The sequence below is a fragment of the Sinocyclocheilus rhinocerous genome, unplaced genomic scaffold, assembly GCF_001515625.1.
Source record: "Sinocyclocheilus rhinocerous isolate Xijiao unplaced genomic scaffold, SAMN03320098_v1.1 scaffold57, whole genome shotgun sequence".
NCBI classification, from domain to species: Eukaryota; Metazoa; Chordata; class Actinopteri; order Cypriniformes; family Cyprinidae; genus Sinocyclocheilus; species Sinocyclocheilus rhinocerous.
Window position 1 is genome coordinate 1294504 of NW_015652130.1, and position 23513 is coordinate 1318016.

Genomic DNA, 23513 nt, shown 5'->3' on the forward strand with positions numbered 1-23513 from the left:
ATATATATATATATATATATATATATATATATATATATATACATGCTTCAGAAGACATCATGCCCCCGTTGTCAGAATTTTATGTAATATATCTAAATAGATTCCAGAGACTTGCAGCCATTATTTTTTCTTTATTGATTAATATTATACAGAGATACACCGTGCAGCCATATTTATGAGACAATTCTGCAAACCTCATAGAAACGCCATACTACAGGAAAATAAACTCCAGTGTCAGCTGCTGTTGTGGTAATATCAACAGAAGAACATTTGTGTGTATCATTTCTGAAATTACACACCTATAGGTTATAGGTTATTTGATGAATTTGATGCATTTGATGCATACAACTATACACTGTAAAAAAAATTCTGTAAAATTTACGGTAAAAAACCGGCAGCTGTGGTTGCCGGAATTTTACCATAAAAAATATGGTAGCAACATTTTAGGTTTTACGGTTTTAACTTAAATTTACAGTTAAATACCGTAATTTCATTAACTGATATAATGTTAATATACCAACCTATTGAAGTACTGAAATCTGTTTTGTACCTTTGTAATACACCCTCATAGAAACGCCATACTACAGGAAAATAAACTCCAGTGTCAGCTGCTGTTGTGGTAATATCAACAGAAGAAAGATTGTGTGTATCATTTCTGAAATTACACACCGTAACTATAGGATATTTGATGCATGTGTCGGTTATAATTGTTCTGTGTTTCAGTTTCATGAATACAAGATGAAAAGAAAATTATTTAGCCTGTATTTCCCTTCACAATAGCATCTGCTCTCTCATTAATCAAACCTTCTGTTGTAAATACTGCCACCAACGAACAAAAATAAGTTTCCTCTGAGTTGCATTTGTAATCCACTGCATCCAGAGAGGAAGGAAGAGGCAGCGGTTTCTAGTGAGATACAGACAAGCCTCCATCCCAGGAATCCTGATAATCATCTTTGACAAACACAGGTATTGGGCCACAATCCCACTGCAGCCTTGGGGAAACCAAACATAAATGGATATAAAAGGACTGGGTAAAGAAAATGTATATATATATATATATATATATATATCAGTGGCGTGCGGTGGTGTTTTAAAATGAGGAGGCAGTTTATTATTATTTATATATGTGTACGCGTGTGTGTGTCCCTGTTACACTTTTCACTTAATGTTGTCACTTTTTCCTGGGTAAATAAATATTACATTAAAAAGAGAACAAAAATAATTATATTTTGTATTTTATTAATATTATTTTGTATTTTATTTAATATTTTTAATACTAATTATACATTTCATAGTGTTTTATGCATTTTTATATTTATTCCAAAATAATAACTAAAGGCAGTAACAATTTGAACACTATTCTGGAAACAGTTTACAATAAGGTCTCATTAGTTAACATTAGTTAACTACTTTAGTTAACATGAACTAAGAATAAACAGAAGATATATCTTTCATTTCATCATGCTGAATGCTCACTAAAAACTGACACAGTCATCACATTTTCAGACCATTTCAAGTTTTATTTTGACATGACACAAAGTAGTGGTATCTAAGCGGGAGAGCTGTTTACTTACTTTATAATTAATTAGTCAATAACGCCATCATTTTCTTCATTCAGGCCGAGAGCTCGCACGAAATCAAGAGGCAGGATTTATCACACGAACCAATCACATTAAATCAAAACCGATCATATCCAATTATAGCGCGACGGAGGCATTGCCTCCTCTCATGTGACTTTCCCCCATTCATCTCAACGAGCCTCCAGAAAAGTCACGGCACGCTTTAGGGTCTCTGTAGAAAGTCTATGGACCGAAGGGAGGCAAGCCTCCGCTGGAACTTTACCTGCGGGTGTCGCTGTTTGACAGCGTTACTTTATAAAAACGAGTGACTTTTATACCTTTAATGCCATATTTAGTAATATTTGCGATTTATGTTTGTAATATCGATTATTTTCTCATCCGATGTTTTGAGGAGACACTTATATGTACACTACCATTCAAAAGTTTGAGGTCAGTTTTTGCTTTTTGCAAGAAATCTATATTTTTATTCAGCAAGGTAACAATACATTGATAACAGCAATTACATTTATGTTTCTATTCATAAAAGAAAACAACTTATCATGGTTTCCACAAAATATAAAGCAGCACATCAGTTTTCAACATTGATATTAATAAGAAATGTTACTTAAGCACCAAATCAGAATTATTTCTGAAGGATCTTCTGAAAATTCCATCACAGGAATAAATTACATTTTAAAATACATTAACTTAAGTTGTGTTTTTTTTCTTGTGTGTTTTTTTTACTGTATATTGATCAAATAAATACAGCACTGATGAGCTTTCCCACAATAATTTTGAAGAGGCTTTCAAGGACATAAAAAAATCTATGACTCTTGAAACTTTTGAATGGCACTGTATATATATATATATATACAGTGGGTACGGAAAGTATTCAGACCCCCTTAAATTTTTCACTCTTTGTTATATTGCAGCCATTTGCTAAAATCATTTAAGTTAATTTTTTTTTCCTCATTAATGTACACACAGCACCCCATATTGACAGAAAAACACAGAATTGTTGACATCTTTGCAGATTTATTAAAAAAGAAAAACTGAAAAATGAAAAAAATTAACTTAAATGATTTTAGCAAATGGCTGCAATATAACAAAGAGTGAAAAATTTAAGGGGGTCTGAATACTTTCCGTACCCACTGTATATATATAAAGAAAAATAACTCGGGGTTCAACATTAGGGTTATTTTATTTATTTCATTTACATTTTTTTTTCACATGAAACTAAGCCCAAAAAGGCATTACTTTCTCAATATCATATTGTTATTTCTTTTCTGAACATTAAGTTCAATGGTATTCAAAACAACAATATATTCGACATGAATGCACGTATAAACTTATCCGACTTCAGCGTCTTGTCTGAAACCTCCTCCAAGGACTGAATGAATCCAAGGCTTAAGATCATAATGAAATTCTTGCTTTTACGACAGTCCATTACATATACATTCATCCCAAAATAAAAACAGAATGAAAAAAAAAATCAGTTTGAAAAACAGCAGGACAATAATTTACCTGCGAGGCAGCCAATGATTGATAGCACCACAAGTCGTTTCCATAGTAACGTCATCTTTAGTTGCCAAGGGCAAGTATGACTCTCATCCAATTGCTTGTGAATGGAATGATTTCTCCCTTGAATGTGAGACGTATAATCTGTGGGGGAAAGTAATTACAGAAATAATTAAAATAAGACATTCTGAGTCAAATATGACAGATGCGCTGCCTTTATAGACAGATCTGAGAGATTACACCTCTGTTGAAGTGATCACCTCGACTGTGGGGAAAAATACTGGTGAAATGTTGTTGGATCAAAGAGAAAGTTAACAACTGAGATGTTTTCAATGTGACGGGCTGATGGCGACTAAAATATTAAAGCACTGCAAACAAAAGCCCTGGGAGACTGGAGTTAAAATGTGCAGAAAATCAATGCAATGATGTTTTGAGTATGAATGACAGATGGGAGCAACGCTTCGATGGAAGAATAAAACAAGAAAGCAGGCAGTTAGAAACCCCCAACTGTTAACTCTGTACAAAATATTCATTGCACATTTAAAGAGAGTAGCAACTGCTTTTGTTCTGAAGCTTGATGCGGACTAAATTATGCATTATTATTCGTGATAGCGAAGAAACAAACAGAAACCTGCAACATCAGAGAAATCAGGGGGCTGGAATTTGTTGACCTCAAAAGCTACTTTCTCTTGACTATTAATAGGAGCTAGAAGCCAACCTAAATACTGTTAGCCACTTTCACTAGCACATAGCATTCCACCCACATATACAGGCAAAATGACATCTTCTGAGGCCCTGCGTAGGGTTGAATCTGACAGAATAATTCGCAATGACTTCTCAGAGGACCTTTCATTTTGATTACCAGAAATGCAGCCATTTACATATGAGGTTTATGCATATATCAATTACTGTGTGATGCCATCTTGCAGGAAATATCCTTGCATTCAAAAGCAGATGGAGTGCAACCAAATGGAATAAACAGCAGTGGTCTCGAGATGTGTTTTTCAAAGTTGAACTACTTTAAATTTACACATCTTAAAAAGTGCTGGGTAGTAAATGATTATATGTAATCTGGATTACGTAATAAGATTCCAAAAATTAAGTACTTGTAATTAGATTAAATTACGTTTTACTCATAATCAATCTACAGTTACTATTATTATTAGATACTATGATACTATGAACTGAGCTGAATGAAGACATCACTGAATTCAATGATGAACTGTCTTTAACTGGAAAATTAGTGTTTACTATTGTCATTTTGCATTATTGACACACTATTTTCCTAATTAATGCTGTTCAGTTGCTTTGACACAATCTGTATTGTTAAAAGCGCTATATAAATAAAGGTGACTTGACTTGACTTGACTATTATTCATAATTTAATGATTCTCCCCAAGTCCTCTTTTTTCCTAATTCCCAAACTTTTTTTGTCAGCTGAACTTCTTTCTCTTAATATATTTACTTGAAGAACCCCATGAGATTTTAAGGTAATAAGTTAATAATTAAGTATCATATGTGCATGCGCTATCTGACATTGGTTAAAGGTTACATGACATGCTGATAAACAAATAAAATCTTTTTTTTTTTTTTTTGATTTATGTTATTTTATAATTATTTATTTTAATTTTACATTTTTATGATTTAATTAATTATTAGCTTTCTTATTGAACTCACAAACCCTTGCAGTTTGTGTTTGGGAAACCTTGACGTAATGTAAAGTTTAATGCACTTCATGTTGTTAATAATAACAAATGGAACATATTTTCTTTTTCTTTCCATTTTTATATAAATATGGTACAAGATTATCCTAGATAATAGACGAGTGATAGATGAGTTAGGTCAAATGTAATCTAAAAGTAATTTGGAATCAGTAGTAATGGATTACAATTTGTAAGTAATCTGCTCAGCTCTGGTCTTAAAAAAGTCGCATCCAAGACACACAATGCAATGTGTGCAAAAATCAACAATTCAAAACAGTTTGTGGACTGTAGAGAATAAAAGACTTAATGAGTAATAAAGTTCCTAATGTCTAATCAGTACAATAATGAATTATATTCAAAAACTTTTCACAGCAAATATTTATTATATACAATCAATCTATATTCATTATATTAATTAATTGTTGAAAAGCCCGAATAATTTGATTTAAATGTTTAATTAACTGGCATCCCAAACTTGTCACAGGTAACATACTGTGAATTGAAGGTATATTTGTAATTTATTTCACTTATTTTTCACTAAAATATATAGCAATGCTTCATATGTTCTTCTTTTATATGTCATCATATGGGTTTCTGGATCAAAAAGCTACATTTACTGCATTTTATACTATAATAAAAGTTGTTTTGACAGATTGGCATGCACTTTGGGATTTTTATAGCATTTCATGAGGGACTGACTCCTGTGAGTAGTGGAGATTTTCCTTTACTCGCTTTATTTCGCTTTGAAAATCCCTAACTGTCACAGTTCCAGCTCTATGGCCTTAGGCCATATGATTTTATTTTCTACAGAACCAGTTAGTTAGTCTTTATTTAACACCCTGAGGTTTAAAACCATTTGTGTACACTCTTTTCACAGTCCTTTTTCATAAAGTTTACTAATTTCTGCTGTACTGGCCCTTTACATCAATAAAGGCATGAAGGCTTAGAGAAAGGGTAATCTGCTATCATTTCATTATAATTGCATAATCTTCAGAAAAACCCCTTGTTTAATGCTGTATCCTAGTGGGGATGACTGCTGGGGGTGTCTGTAGTAATATCAGGGACAGGGGGTCGGGTGGATTTGACTGGCGTCTTTTAAGTTTGGGGGCACAATATGCCGCAGGAAACTCTGTCAGATTGGATTACACAGCTCGGCTTTGACTCAGGACAAGAGGGAAGAGGAACTGTAGCTCAGTCCTCCAATGAAAAACATTACAGTTGTCATTGTTTCTCATTATGACCTCTGCATGTAACCTGCATGCAACCCAAAAAAAAAAAAAAAGCACGCTAACAGGCAAGGCGACAAAATAAAGGACAACTCACGCCCTACAGCAAGGCTTCCAAGAGCAGATTGCTGTTGGAAAAAGAAAATGCGAGTTAACAAACTGGATGTAGATTTCAAATTGTGTGCATGTCACATCCAGCAACACGCAAGATGGGGCATGAATTGCAATTACAACCAATCTCTCACGAGTCTTCCAAAAACTGAGCTGTGGTGTCATTTTCCACCAGCTTCCACCAACCATCTTATTAAGCAAAATGATGAGCATTCGACTAGCTAAATGTAATGATGCAGTGCAGCATCACCATCTGCAACAGTGCTATGCGATAAAAGCCATTGCATGATTCTATTGCACCAGTAAATGAGATCACTACTTGATTAGCATGAACATTTAGGAATATATGTGGTTAAAGGTGTCTGTTTTGCAATTCAGGCTGATTTAATTTGTGTCAAGATCTGAGGACTAGACCAGCATGCTCAACGGTCTACATGTGATTACAAACGGATAATACATCGTATTATAGAGATGATCAGCAGTATGGGAAGCGCTGATGAACATGCCAAGCACTGTAGCTCTTATGATTATGGTGCATGATCTGCCAGCAACCCACTGGTAGATGAGAAATGCTACATATTGAGCCAATTAGTAAATCTCCCACTTGAAGCTAAAATAGATTCCACAATATATATTGATTTTTATGGTTGAAATAAATCCCACATATCAATTTGATTCTAACATTATCAGGTAATTTTGTTAAGACAGATGTGTTTCTGGATCAAAATCCTATTCTGGAATAATATTTTATAAACCAGATCTTTTTTTTTTTTTATCCATCAGATTTTAGGGTTAGGTTTAGGCTAGTGGTTCTTAGGTAGGTAGCAACCTAAAAATAGGGTCATGAAAACAATGTTTTTTGACAGAAATTCTGACTAAAAACTATTGTTGATTGATGAAGGCATCCTACTTGGCAAACTCATCTCTTGACAAACTGAAGTTCTGAAGGGAACGGCCCCTGAAACCATCCCCGTCATGCTTTTGAGCAAACCACTTAATCCCAGGTTATTCCATGGGGATCGTCCCTTTAATAAGTATACCTCTTCGGAAAGAAGTGTCAGCTAAATTACTTTTTACACTAAATCCCTGAACCTGAGCATTACGTGTACTTTTAGACTATAATTACTGTAGATCAGCTGCTTGGTGATACTTCGACTGACATTAAACATTTGGTGTGGGACCTAGATTCATACTCCTGCTATAAATCATCAGTTCTTGTAACAATATGGTGAAGTTGAATATATATTGTGTTTTAGACAGTGAGAATAAATCATGTTCCATGCCTGACCATCAAACCTTAACAATTCATTGGAGGAAAGAGTACTGTGATGGTGCCTGCTGCAACCACTGTTGTTATTGTGAACTAAAACTATTAAAAACAGTTTCCATTAAATAAAATAACAACACAAAACAAAATCAAATCAAATCAAATATAACAAATAAAATGTTCTAGCTTGAATGCAAATGACCAACAATGAATGAATACAGAGGTGAGCACAACTAAAGCAGAATCCTTGAACAACGGTATACACAATTCAGCCGTGCTTGTCCAGCACAGCATTTAGATTCGTAGACCAACATAGAAACAGATTTCCTCTTTTGGTGACTATAAAATTGAAAGGTGCGTTCTATAGAAGTGTCATGGGGCAGCAAGAGAAAGTGCACTTAACAGTAAGATGGCAACCAGCGATCCGTCCCACAACCCAATAATCACAGTGGCAGATACCCCCCCCCAAAAAAAACACACTTCTGCCTTAAAGGGAAAGTTCACCCAGGAAAGAAAATTGTCATCATTTGCTCAGCCTTGTGTCGTTCCAAACCTGGAAATTTCTTCTTACTTTCTTTTTTCAAAAAAATTGAAAAATGCTATAGTCGTTCTTTTCCACACAACAATGAATGGAGACTCAAACTTTGAAGCTTCTAAAAGGATGCTAAAGCATTATAAAAGTTGAGATGGACCAATATTAAAATTCACATTTTTGTTATTATTTTCATTTTATGGATGATAACCAATAAAGAGCTGACATTCAAATTCTTCACTGTTTTATTGAAGTACATAAAAAATTACAATCGTGCACATTTAGTCATTATGTACAACCTTATAATGTACAGTATGAAAAAAAATAGATATACAATATATATAATACTGGCAATACCAATATTGGTATTGCCAGTATTATATATATTGTATATCTATTTTTTCATATATGATATATATCTTATGGTATAGGTAAAGATAAATTGTGCATTCCTAAAAAAAAAAAAGTGGTCCAAATAACATTTGTGCTATATTACACGTTTCAAAGTAGCTTTAAAGGGTTAGTTCCCCCAAAAATGAAAATTCTGTCATTAATAACTCACCCTCATGTCGTTTCAAACCCGTAAGACCTTCATTCATCTTCGGAACACAAATTAAGATATTTTTGATGGAATCTGAGAGCTGTATCCGCTGGACGTAAACAGCGTATGCTGTTCTGTGTCAGCTGCGTCACGCCGAATGTCCTCCAAAATGGCACCAGGGTGACACGGAGAAGACAAATTGTTGAATAAAGTTTTTTTTCTTTTTTCTTTTGCGCACAAAAAGTATTCTCGTAGCTTCGTATAATTGAGGTTGAACCACTGATGTCACATGGATTATTTTACCGATCTCCTTGCTACGTTTCTGGCCTTGGGAAAATTTCAGTTGCGTTGCTGTCTATGCAGGGTCAGACAGCTCTCAGATTCCATCAAAAATATCTTAATTTGTGTTCCGAAGATGAACGAAGGTCTTACGGGTTTGAAACGACATGAGGGTGAGTAATTAATGATAGAATTGTCATTTGTGGGTGAACTATCCCTTTAAAAGATCTTCAAGAAATAGTTTGATCTGGTTCACAAAATCAGTCTGACAGATTTCTTTAGAGACAGTGACTGATTGCAGTGGAGGAGAAGATTATTAGTGAAAAAATTACTTAATTGACTTGACTTCAGCAGACTTGGAATATAGCATCACATGGACCACAAGTAAGTTCTACAAAATTCATTTGTTTTAGTTCCAAAGAAGTAAGAAAGTCATACGGGTTTAGAACAACACAATGACAGCTTTCATCTTGGGGTGAAGTATTCCTTTAGGCCTCAGCCAGAGATTTAAAAAAAAAGATAGAGAAAATGCACTTAGATAACGAGAGAAAAAAGTTTGTGATCCGGACTGCAGAAAGCAAATTTGAGAGATGGATATTAAGAAAGGCATAATTTGGGAAAAAAAACTCACTGTTATATAAACTAACATTACTTTCATCTCTAATGAATTCCTCCCGCATGTTCAAATTTATCTTTAGTCTCTCTTTAAATAAACTTTATACGCCACAATGAGAGGAATAAATAGTCTCGGAGGAAGCCAAGCTGTGCTGTGGAGTGGTTCGACTGAATTCTGCACACTGCTTTTTCCCAGTGTTCTCACCTCTAATTTGGCTGTGCTTGTTAGCAACAAAATGAGATGAGCCATGCATCCCAGATGCATCCATAAATAAACATGATCACACGAGAGAAGGATCCCATTCCTATTTGAATAGCAGATGTGGAGCGGATAGAGAGCCGAATGTGTATTTATTCCTGTGAGTCCTTCCTCTCTCTGTCTCACTCCTGCAATACATAATGGCACTAAAGTTCCCAAAGCTTAGTCACACCTTTGTGAGATTATAAACCAGGCCATAGAGGCAGTGTTGGCTGATCTATGGAGAGGCTGATAGTTTATTGATCCACATAACACTTGTTTGAGGGTTTACTTCAAAAGAAACTAACCCAGGTCGGCTCATAAAAGTATTACATGACAATGTGGTTTTACTCTCTTACTGACAACTGTAGTGTTCTCAAATGTTTCAACAAATTAATTTCCATTCTTTTTCCAGTCATTCCTGATTACTTTGTGGAATTAGATTAAACAATTATTCTTTTTAGCGTTCAGATGGCTCCAAGAAAACCCTCAACTGACTGATGTTTCAAACTGACAAGTTATATTCTACACAACCATTTACAAAAGAGCAATATCTATCCGTTTAAATATTTAGAACAGAGCAAAACCAGAAAAATCACTTTTCCAGGCCTGCAAAGCACAATTCCCTGAATTTTCTCTCCACGGGATTCCATATGCATCTTCCATACTGTGAGTGATGCATTATTAGAGAATTTTGCTACGGATGACTTGAATCAGAACAAATGGAGATGCTGAAGACCTATAGGTAGCACCTGCCAGTTTTTATCCCTTATTCATCATATCTTGAGTCTGAGGAAATACAAGGTTATCTGCAAGATAAGAGTGATGTTTGTGCCCCATGATCTTCTGCCCTACATGACTGAGATCAGTGCAGTTCACATAATAAATCACACGTGTTGCTGCTGCTGCTGCTACTACTACAATAGCATATGGGTCAGAGTTTACATAATATAATTTAAAGTTGAAAAATATAAAATGGCCACAAAATGTGTTTTTTCTTAAGTCATGCTATGTCCAAAAGAAAGTTGTTACTTGTGGTTAAACTGTATTCGGTTAACAACAGCTGATTAAATTGTTAACACTGTTGTTGATAGAATATCATTGATCAATGAACATATGGTTCAAAGGTCATGCCAACATGGCGGATGTAGCCTACTATGTCCGGAAATATATTGCTACTACACACCTGCATACCTGAATAACGCCCATCATCAATCCAGAAGTAAGTCCTCCAATTAATTCAGTACACACTGCACTTTGAAAGTACGAGATTTGGGGCGCAGATTTTCCCAGAGTAGAACGCTACTAGGCCTATTTCACCGCTACTCTACATCGCGACCAGTTTAGTCTGATTCTCGAAAAATTATGATTCATGTTGAGTGAATAAAAAAGCTTAGCGTAGTATGACTCTCGAAAAAAAATGACTCTCTTGTGATCCTGTTCTTTTTAGTGAATCCAAAACATCCAGAGCTGAGTGTAGTCCGATTCCAGAAATTCATTTTTTTGTGATACGATTCAACGAGCACGACAGGGTCCAATTCTCGAACCAATGACTCTTAAGATCTGAATATTTTTTGGTGAATCTTATGGATTCGTCGTGGTGTTATATGAATTTGCTTACAAAAACTTAAGTTATTCATTTTGTTTTGTTTACATGAAACGAACTGTTGTTACATTTAAATCTCCTACGTGAGACAGGTTTTGTTAATACCCATGAAAGATACAGAGTTCTGCTCTAGTTAGTGTTAGATATTCATTTATATGACTGAATTAATTAAATCACCACATTTTTGTTTGATATTTGACACTGAAAAGTCTACGTGAAAAGTCTAAGCCTGTTTAAACATGTTATTTGTTATCAGACTATCTGTCCTTTGAAATCTCAAATTATCCCACAGAGCCGACAGACTGCAGAGTAGCCTAATGCTTTAAGAATTACATTTCTTTTCTCCCCATATAGGCTATTCCTTTCTTCCCCATATAGGCTATTCCTTTCTTAAAAGTACTAAAAGATCGCAAGTGGAACCGGGTTTGAAGTAATTATTAAATTCCCATCCCTATCAATACGTTGAATTATAATTGGGGTTGTGGTCAGGATTTCAAGTGTAAAAGCAGCGCTTGCTTTTCATATTTAACATAAGGCATATTTATAACGATGTCCATAATGTATACACATTCACATTACATTATTTGGCATCTCGAATAAAACTTGCGCTTAGACTACTGCTTAACTTTAAATAATCCAGTAGCGCATGGTTAATGAATAACTCACCGTGACGCGCTCCCGTTCACTGTATTCCGAGTCAAAATTAGAGAAGACGTGGGAATTTACTCCATATTCAGTGATGGGATGAACCTCAGCACCTCTAACCCCCTAATGTCGTCGGTAACATCTTTCCTGATATCGTTCTCTCACTTTTAGCACCAAATAAATGCCCTCTAAATCAAAGTCTGTGTGGAGACGGACAGGAAAACTAGATTTATTCCCTCTCGTGCAGAGATGCTCCTCGTATTCCCGCAAGCGCCCCGCAGTTAGTCCACGACTCACAGCGCTCCGGCGTATCGACTGCACGCACGTGCCCCGTGATCGGTTCCTACCAGCAGAGTGATCCAGAAAGACTGTTGGTTAGGTATATATGATGCGTATCTCCTCCTCCAGCAGGCGCTCAGCGGATGAAATGCGCAGTTGTGGTACCTTACATGCTGATGCCCCTCCAGCTGAGAGTGTCTTTGCAAGCACGCCCCAAATTCAATGAGCAAAGTGCCTCTAAGGGAAGATTTTTATGTGATAGTGATTTGCACCACTTGTCTAATGCCTACCCTCTCTTGCATGCAGTGCCGTTTGCTATTTTCTGGTTTGTGCGTTAGAAATAGGATATCGGTCATAAACTGGACCCTTATTTGCAGTCTTGCAATATTAGAAATGTAGTAGCATGAAATGGCTCTGCTTTAATTCCCCGTACATTTGAATAAAGCTCATACTATAGGCCTATATGTGCAATGCTGAGATATGACAAGGGCAGCTCAGGATAAACATTACCTAATATGTAAGAAGATTCATTTGTTCCACAAAAGCATTCCCCTGTAGCACTTGCAGTTTGTTCACAGCTCGACTTAGGGGAGATGAGTGCTAGTTTTCACACGTTTTACTCCTGTGAATATTTCTCAGGGCAGATTTATTTTTGAAAGTCAATTAAAGGCACAAGCTTTAAAGTCTCTGATACAAAAAAGCAATTAAACATGTCCACCAATAAAAGATACAGTTCATTGAACACGCATCAATCAACCCAATTGGACACGTTGTCACACTATAACAAAACAGTTGGTGAAACAGCAAAAATACGTATATATAAGCAATATTGTGGCATTAAAAATAACGTTGTAAACAACATGACAACTTGCCTCAATAAATGAAAACCTTACCGTAAGTTGCTATTTTGTGTTCGTTTGATTATGCAACAACAATTAAAATATGATGATAATTGGAATTTTTAGTTTGGAAGACAGAATTCTCTAATTCTAATGTGCTGTGATGATTTTGAACTAGGTATTTAAAATAAACATTCATAAAGATACAGCTAGAGAAAATATGCATTTACGTAATTAGACTTTTGTCTCAGAACCTTATAGGTACTGACATATAGCCCTTGTGAACGTCCATGTGTGACAATTAGCCCCAGTCTTCCGTAATTTAAACTGACTAGGAAACCAGTGAATCTCAGATAACCCTACCATTCCAGGTCATTTGGAATTCAGCTACAAAACAGCACACCCTACTGCTGAATGCCACCATAACACAGTTACTGTTCCTCTTGTGAACTTCGCACAACCTTTGTCCTTCAATGCTATACACTACTGGTAAAAAATAAATAATACAAATCCTGCCTAAGGTGGCTTGCTGGTTTTAGCTGGTTGAGTTCTGCTGTCCAGACTGGTTTTATGGTTTTGGAGGGTTTGGGGCCACCTTGTAAAGCTAGGAGACCAGCTAAATAAACTTAAACCAGACTGAAGTGTTGACTAAACTGGACTCTGACTCAAGTCCATCTCGAGTCATATTTCAAGACCATATTTTCTATGATTTCGGACCAGTTCATTTAAGTCCAAGTCCAGGCCAGGTCCAAATGCTCCTGAAGATATGGTCTTAGTCTCGGACCTGAGTCAAAATCTGGTCTTGTCCGGACTGAGGTACTAAAACACTGCAGCTTGTTTAAGCTGTTATTTTACATCACCAAATTAAACTCTATTTACTGTTATAATTAAACCAAGCAATGATCCTATAGTCTTTGCAATAGAAATACTTAAAGGATAATCAAGAATACATCCATATCATTTTGCAGAGTGAACCAAACACTTAACAATGTCAATCAATAAAACCTGTGGTATTTGAAGGCTGGATTCTGTTGTGGCTCAGGGTTGGAGATTTTTCTTTGACCCTGTGTCAAAGCCCAGTGCAGTTTCTAAGAATCAGTATAAGATAGATGAGAAACTGATGAGAGATGGAGCAAAAGGTCTTTGAGAAATGTCTGGTAAATAATAGCGCTTTTTTTGTTTGTTTTACATTTAATTATGTGCACTGGACTCTCATAGTGAAGATTTAGCTGGGGTGAGCATAAACTGATATTTTACAGCTGTAAACATCAAAAGAATAATTCACCAAAAATGAAAATTCTGTTTTTACTTACCCACCGCACACATCTCGCATACAATTTTCCATGAAACACATAAGAATTATTAAGAATAATTTTTTAAAAGGGGGCTACTATTATTAAATATAAACTTTTCTTTGCAAAGTTATCAAGTAGATTGAGAAGACTTGGAATGTCTTCTATGGTCGTATGGAATAGTTCTAGGGTGCTTTTTTATCAGAGTATGTTTTACAAGAAAATGCTATTTCAGTCTTTCTTCAAAATTTCAGGGTTAATTCAATGTGTTAAGTGCCATTTCTTTGTCTTTTTGAAAAAAAATTACGAGTGATTTCAGAGTGAAAATTGTTTCAAAGAAAATCATACACTGAACAAATTGGCGTAGAAACTGTTGTTGTATAGAATATAGCTCTGTGAAAACTCAATAATTCTTCTTATGGAAAAAATTATACAAACATACGAGTTTAGAATGACTTGAGGGTGAGTATAAAGGATATTATTTTAAGGTTTGTTAATATATAAACAAGGATGAAAGATATATTTAATACTTGCACAATTTGTGGTGGCTTACATAAATATTGAATGTCTTTAATAGGCAAGTAACTTCAGGTTGTTGCCTCCAAGCTGAGCCAGCGACCCAAACATCCAAGCAAACATTGTTATGAAATGCAGCCCTAACCTCAGATTTCATTATCCAGACTTGAGGATGAGACACTGGCTATGTGCAATAAAGACAAATCTTCTCACGTTATTTTATCTTCCAATACAGAGGGAAAAATGGCATCAAACAGAATTTGATCCCTCATTTGGTGGATATCCTGCTGGGGCTTGTGAACTTCAAAGCTGGGCAGGTGACACAGATCCATCTGGTTCCCCTATAGGCCTTGAGTAAATCAAGGGCACCTCACTGCTTATTCAGCATGACGTGTCTTTCATTGTATTCTCTAGACAGCGCACAGTGTCTTACTTGGGCACTCTCACACAGATGAGCTATTCCAGTATCTGTTGTGATGTGTTTTCTTCCAAATTATGTTTCCAATTGGCATCTAAAGCTTAATCTAAATGAATATTTTTGGAAAACATTGTTTCCAAATGCAGTTGATGTTGATTTTAAAATTGTATTCGGAATGGGTTGAGTTTAAATGAGGTGAATGAAGTCCCAAATCAAAGCGAATCTCATTAGAAGAGGAGTAATTGCACCATATATTTTAAGTTTTGCTTTATTTATTTATGAACCCATAAATTTCTGTCTCCTAATTTGTTTGCAATGCCCTGATTTCCAAGAAAATCATTATTTCTGGCTTTCAAAATATATTTAATAATGAAACTCCTGAACGACCTGTCAATCATGGCTCATCATTAATCATAACCAAACAGTTGGGGAAACTTTTAGTGACTAGTCATCAATCATTAATGTCATAATTATCAATCACGATCAAACTGTTGTGGGAAACTTTTAATTAAACTGTGCTTGACCCATATATTTATTTATTTGGTTAGTTTTAATTTTTAGCAAATGAATTTGGAATTTAATTCCAAAAAAGTAGCATTGACAAAAATTATAAGCCTTAAAATGTCATGCAATATCAACCATTTCATAAATGGTTTCAATGGTTTCAATTCAATTAATCTTAGATAAAAAAATCTAATCAATCTTTCAGGCTAAATTTTATGAAATATACTGAAAGTACCAAAATAATGTAATCATTAGTTTGTCAGACATTGGCTGCCTGGCCAAGGAAGTAAATGAAATTAATTTCCAAAGAGCTGTGTACCTATTCATGCCTCCATCAAACTACATAAGTTAAGCACAACTTGCTGTTCATATCAGCCTTCAGTTTTAACCCTCTACTGCATGATGTTCCCTCAGGGTAGCAAACTCATTTTCTTCACTTTGCAGGCCCTGGATGCTCATAAAATGGCAATAAAGTGGTGTATAATGAACAGATTACTTTGAATAAACCATTTAAATGTGTTTCTTCATCAAATTACATCCTGCTGGTCATTAAAAATAAAAATAAAAATAAAACTTCTGGCATGGTGCACCATGTGAAGGCCTTTTTTTAAAATAAATAATAATAAAAAATAAAATCAACATGTATGTTTATTATTCAATGATAATTCATGATTTTATTCATTCAACAATTAGGCAATATGACAACCACAATGTCAAACAAAATTACAGTTGGGGTTTAATTTTGAATTCCACTGTTAATCCTCTGTATGTTATTGTTATGCATTGATCTTTTATGACACAGGTATGATGAAAAAGTGACATGGCGGTCAATGTTTAGATATTGTGCGATATTGACTCACATTGCTTGTCTTATACGCATGTCATAACTCATGACTGGTGGAACATTTCTCAGCATGTCCAGCTCACCAAACAGCCCGGTTGTTTGATCCACAACAGAGAACACAGAAGCAAGAGCAGAGAAACACAGGGAACGAGGCATCAATACAAACACACATGCCTTTTTTCAGATAGCTGCATGGTCGACTGCACACTCATCTTTCATGACTTCTCATTTGGAGGCTGTGACAGCCCACTGGTATCAATTAAAAAGAGAGGGATATCTGTACCGCTCAGCTCTGACCCATGACAGACATTGCTCCCAAATAGGTGCCCTCCAAAGTCTCTCCCGCTAAGGCATTTTGGCAACATGTTTTTTCAGAGTGATGATTTGAGGTTGTAAATGAAAGCACGGCTGTGGTCAGGACTCCAGTTTATTCTGAACACGATGCAGTGCTCCGTACTCTCTTGAAATGTCTTACACTCTACCTCAATAAAGTCTTGCTGAGTAGAGAGTCGTCTAATATTAAATGTTAAAAAAAAAAAAAAATGAATTCATTATTTATCTCTATGTTGCTCAAACCTGCTTGCTTTATTACTTTGAAGACAAAAAGAGAAATTCTGAAGATTGTGCTACTTAATATTTTCCATGCAGTTACAATGAATGATAGCTGAATCTTTCAATCTTTTACTGATTAATTATTGATGAATGATTCTTTTATTTTGAATAACTGTTTCAGAGAGTGATTTGTTTATTTAATTGTAGCTACAAATGCGCAACATCAATAAAAATCTCAATGAAAAATAGATCATAAAAACGTTTTAAGGCCAGTTAACACCAAGAACAATAACTATAACTATAGCAGCAACTACATTAGCATCCACACAAACTTAAATAACGTTCTATTATATGTGCGTTCTGCCATTATGTCATCTGCCGCTTTAATGAGCTGGATGGATTCTGATTGGCTATCAATGATTTTATCTTTCATAGGCTTGAAAAAAAACTTGTGAAAGTGATTCCAACGATATTGTTCCTCTGTGCCGTTATAGTTGTAGTGTGGCATCTGCTATTTTTTAAATGTAGAACGACTTTTAAAACTACTGTATATGTTTATTGTTACCATTATAGTTATCGTCCTTGTTGTGAACAGGCCATTACTGCATGTTCTGGTATGAGTTTTTTTTTTTTTTTCATTCATTAATCACATAAAGGAAACAAATAATTTGTTCTCCTCCCAAGTGCATTCAGCTCTGCAGACTCGAACCAGGAAACGATACACTATTTTAAAAGTGATCCATATGACTTGTACACTGTATTCCAAAGTCTTCTAAAGAATGAATCTGTGTTGACACACATAGAAGAAAGAAAGTCATACAGATTTGAAACATGGTGGCGAATAAATGATGACAGAGCATTCATATTTGGGGCAGACTGGTCCTCTTGGGAAAAAATAAATGGGCTCAGCCTCTCAATAAGCAAAACCACATAAAATGTCTGTTGAGTCCTTTAGATATGAAATATCTATTGTGCCTGTTTGAGTGTTGCAGCTGTCAATATCAATCTTATCTCTGCACAGTCTGGGTTTGTTTAGTGTCTGTTTGCTTCTTTTAGCAGATAGAAGAATTTTCTTCTTGACTGAGCATGTTTGCAACATTCACTCAAAAACCCAGTGCCAGCTTTTCAATCCATTGCCTCCCACTTCATTTTGTGATAAAACAATCTCTGAACCAAGGGTGTCGCTAGACCCTTTTACTCAAATACTTCAGTGGTACATTTTAATGAAATACCACTGTGCTCCGGCAAAATATTACTGATAATAAGTCCTTGTCTGATGATGGAGATTGCCGTACTGACCTGAAAATCATTTTCAGCAATATATCCTCTGTTTTCTATCAACTGTTTAAAATCAGAACCAGCAGCGATGCCACGTTCCGTACATGAATGTTGCTCGAAATCATCAAACAGAAATTGTTTGCGATTCAGTTTGATTCATTTGGACACTTCACTCACGCACCGAATTGTTTGATATTTACCTGCAGTCAGTAGGAAACAAAATCATTTGTCAGCAATGAAGCAGCATTTTATGGGAAGTGTAGCTTGTGAACAACTCTGTTGCAGATAAGACTATTTATATGCATCTATCCAAAACAGAAGCAAAATATAATTTGTATATCAAGTTTGTATATCAGTGTATCAGAATATTGGGACATGGCTCTCTGGAAAACTGATTCTAATTCAGAGGTCAGATATATTGTCAGAATAAATTCAAGCTAATATTCCATATGAGTAGGCTTGTTATTTACTTTTATTTATTTACTTTATGAGTAGCCCTGTTACTCCGAGATCCTGATTGGCTGACTAAATCCTCATTAAACTGATTATCAAAGAGTGGTAGGCCTATTCATTTAATAACTGAGGACTAGCCTACTCATTTGTCAAATATTGTCAAAACACTGTGCAAATGAACATCCTGCCCTTTCCAGTGTCTTTTTTTCTGGATTGTTACAAAGTTACTGTCAAATAGAAGTGTACAGTATTTTACATATCTGCTTTTTGACACATGCTTATTAATAGCATGTGTATCACCACTAGGGACTCTGAATTTCCTAAGGGGATCTTTAAAACTGGATCATATCCCAGGAGACCCCTGCTAGCCTGCATCTGACAGCTAAAAGATCACTATATTTGTATGCTCAACAACAAATCATATGCACATAGAAGCCAGAAAGGCAAGACCTTAATGCAAACTAGCTCTTTGAATCCATCTCCTTATCCTGCTCTGTTTGTAATGTGAAGTGTTATAAATGATGCTGTATTCCCATGGAGCTGTTCTATGCTGGAAGAACAGGAAGTGAGTGAGCTTTTGATGTTTTCGTTCTCAATGTAGGTTAGAGGAAGTGTGAGGCCCAGGTGGTGTGTGATTCTACAGAGCATTGTCTGAACCAATACATATGCGATTATAGTGTGGCATGTCTTTTGTTTATGCCTTTGAAAAGGATATGCAATATGGAAGCACCAAATTTATGCATGAATGTATGTATGCATGTGTTAGATGTTTGGCTGCTCTCCAAAACAGAAAAAAAAAAACAGGCTACAGTGTTTTATTTCTCATATCCTTTTCTCTCTTTCTCAATCTTTCTGATGGCAGTTCTAATTAGTGTTTTTATTTTGAAAACACATTGGATTTGACGAACATTTGGATTTGTTACTCATCCACGTTGATCACTCTTGGGCATCATTGCATTCTCTAAGTGAATTACAATTGGTTGCTTTATAGATTTCTAGACATATGGCAGTTGTTATTTATTTATTTATTCCTTTTGTTTATTTAAAATGTTCAATTACATATATCACCAATACATATGCGATTATAGTGTGGCATGTCTTTTGTTTATGCCTTTGAAAAGGATATGCAATATGGAAGCACCAAATTTATGCATGAATGTATGTATGCATGTGTTAGATGTTTGGCTGCTCTACAAAACAGAAAAAAAAAACAGGCTACAGTGTAGTGATGAAGTTTTATTTCTCATATCCTTTTCTCTCTTTCTCAATCTTTCTGATGGCAGTTCTAATTAGTGTTTTTATTTTGAAAACACATTGGATTTGACGAACATTTGGATTTGTTACTCATCCACGTTGATCACTCTTGGGCATCATTGCATTCTCTAAGTGAATTACAATTGGTTGCTTTGTAGATTTCTAGACATATGGCAGTTGTTATTTATTTATTTATTCCTTTTGTTTATTTAAAATGTTCAATTACATATATCAGATCACCAGTGTGCATCTGTAATATGCATCAGATCTGATTATGGACTATGCAGAAAACAGAAATTCAGAAAACCTGGAGGCAGGTTTCTGCCAGTGGTATGAGTTTGGAAAACATGGAGTGTTTGTGAAATGTGCTTTGCAAAAGTCTTTATTTTGCTTATACATTTTTACATTTGCCTGACCACAAACTGTATTAAATGTAGAAACATCGTGTTGCATAGCATGATACTTCAGTCGTTCAATTAACAATTACCTAACAGTCTAGTGAAGTGAAAAGTAAGTTTCACTAGTGAAGTGTATGTGTAACAAACATTTTCACTTTAAAGCATCGCTTCTGGACAAAATACCGGTCTATAATCTATAATAACGCTTCCTCCAGTGAAAATGTACATCCCCTGTTTTCTCTCACATCAAAAGGAATCCACTGACATATTTGTTTAGAACTGGTTTCGCTTGTAAATGGTGCTTGGTCTGTGCATATTTCTTTCCTGATTCAGACAAGGCTTTTTTTTTTTTTTACACTGGAGGAAGCAATATTATGTTTAGAAGACTCGTATTTTACCCAGATGCAACAGTTTGAAGTTAAACACATCTTAATTATGAATTTGTTTATTTCAAACATGCAGCTTTTCAGTTCACAAGACGTTAACTGATGGGCTGGAATCATGTGGATTACTTGTGGATTATTGTGATGTTTTTTTTTTCAGCTGTTTGAACTCTCATTATGACGGCACCCATTCTCTGCAGAGGATCCATTGGCAAGTGATGCACTGTAATGCTACATTTCTCCAAATACGTTCCGATGAAGAAGCAAATTCTATATTTGGGATGGCCTGAGAGTGAGTACATTTTCAGCAAATTTTCATTTTTGGGTGGACTATTCCTTTAATTTTCCAATTCTGTTTGGCTGCCTAAACACTATGCTTATTAATGCAGAAAAGAAAACACTAACAGCAGGTTTAATATTTTGAGAAATCTCTGTTATACATTTTGGTCAAGGGCGAGTTTTTCCTCCCTCACGCAAAACTCCAATCCTTTGGAATCCTATTGGAATGACTGGAACTCGTATGTAAAATTTTCGCAGAGCAACAGTAAATGTGACCACACCTTTTAGGTCCATTGATCTATTTTTTTCTTTTGTTATGACCTTACTTGTTTAAATCACTTGCAAACATTGTCTCTGAACCAATGCTTTTACTCCGTGTGAAGCGGGCCAAGAAGGCAGTATACAGTAGTGCATCTCCCTTTATCACTCCTTTGTCTCATGAGAAAGGGGCACCCCAGCCACCACTGATATCTTCACTTATTCAGCGTGGCATCCTTTCAAGGCAGGGTGTGCCATTCGCCTATTTATTTCAATGGCATCAATATTTAATTTGCGAACGTGTTGCAGAAGATCACAAGACCACTCAAAAAAGACCTCAGGCTGAATATGCAACGCCTTGATAAATATTTCAGCACTCCATTTCGCCAGCTCCCCCACTGACTCACTGTGTGCCTCGAGCTGATGCATGCAAGAATTAAACATGTTATAGCAGTATTTGTTCTTGAAAAAAGGAACAAAACAAGCTGGGCATTGCTGAGGTGAGGTGTTCAGAAGAAGAGCATTTAGGCTTTATATTGCTTCATTATTGTGAGGCAATTAAAGATATTATTAAAGACACACATACAAACACCCTCACATACTGAAAATCAGTGCATTTATTTCAGTCAATCGTTTTACTTATGCACATGGGTCATTTCTATTATGCAGTACACTGTCATTTTAATATATGGGACATAATGTTAAAATCACATTTTTGGTTTAATAAAAATCTTTTTTTTTTTTCACAAGATCACAATTGATTGTTTATAGGCTAACATTTGAAATGAAAACTGGCAATTCATTAATAAATTGCTGGGCTATTTTCTGCTCTAATTAAAATGTTTAAAACAAAACATGTTTTGTTAATATTGTTTTATTTGCTAATCAATTTATTGCAGTTTTGCTTTCTATCCTGTTAGTCTTTTATATACAGGTGCATCTCAATAAATTAGAATGTCGTGGAAAAGTTCATTTATTTCAGTAATTCAACTCAAATTGTGAAACTCGTGTATTGAATAAATTCAATGCACACAGACTGAAGTAGTTTAAGTCTTTGGTTCTTTTAATTGTGATGATTTTGGCTCACATTTAACAAAAACCCACCAATTCACTATCTCAACAAATTAGAATACTTCATAAGAACATTTAAAAACATAAAAAACATTTTTAGTGAATTGTTGGCCTTCTGGAAAGTATGTTCATTTACTGTACATGTACTCAATACTTGGTAGGGGCTCCTTTTGCTTTAATTACTGCCTCAATTCGGCGTGGCATGGAGGTGATCAGTTTGTGGCACTGCTGAGGTGGTATGGAAGCCCAGGTTTCTTTGACAGTGGCCTTCAGCTCATCTACATTTTTTGGTCTCTTGTTTCTCATTTTCCACTTGACAATACCCCATAGATTCTCTACGGGGTTCAGGTCTGGTGAGTTTGCTGGCCAGTCAAGCACACCAACAACATGGTCATTACGACATTCTAATTTATTGAGATGCACCTGTATATATTATTTAAATATAAAAAAAAAGAAAAAGAAAAGAAAAAAAGTTGTAGAAAAGAAGCTACAAAAACATAAATATATATATAAAAAAGTATTAGCAATTTGTTTCTGTGATATTATGAGGTTTGAGTTGTTCGTGTACCTTTTGAAACCATTACAGAATTTTTGGATAAAAATCAGCTTTCACAAGATGGTTAAAAAAATTGACAAATAAAATAATAAAATTGACAAAGTTGACACGAACTTTAACTCTGTTTTTATTTTTGTCATTTTGTTTTCTGTCATTTTTGTAAATAATTAAGATAAAATTCATGAAGATGCATGGATTAAACATTTTTGAAAGTCTAAGATACCCTTTTATAGAAATATTACAAGCGTACATTTTTGAGAAGTTCAGGTGCTGCATAACAGGACTAACCCACATAATCTTCTCTGTTCCCTTATAGCACTTCTAATAATCCATAATAAGAGGAATTACAGCCATATTAGCTTCACATATTCATATTGAAAATGCATAATACATAACTACACTTATATATATTTATATATATATACGTAGATGCTATATATATCATCTCATATAAATCATATAAACATATCGAGGGGATGTAGCCAACAAACTAGAAAAT

At 35.1% G+C, this 23513-nt stretch overlaps 1 protein-coding gene across 1 annotated transcript in view; it reads right to left on the reverse strand.

The window, feature by feature from the left end:
* The window catches only part of LOC107713475 (contactin-3-like), a 71145-nt gene extending 58892 nt beyond the window's left edge, over positions 1-12253 (reverse strand). Inside the window, exons 1-2 of the mRNA XM_016518990.1 lie at positions 11862-12253; positions 3084-3221 (exon numbers count right to left, since the gene is read on the reverse strand). Of these exons, the coding sequence (XP_016374476.1) occupies positions 3084-3138 (55 nt within the window). The 5' untranslated portion in view covers positions 3139-3221; positions 11862-12253. The remainder of the gene's footprint in view (positions 1-3083; positions 3222-11861) is intronic.
* Positions 12254-23513: the final 11260 nt, after the last annotated feature.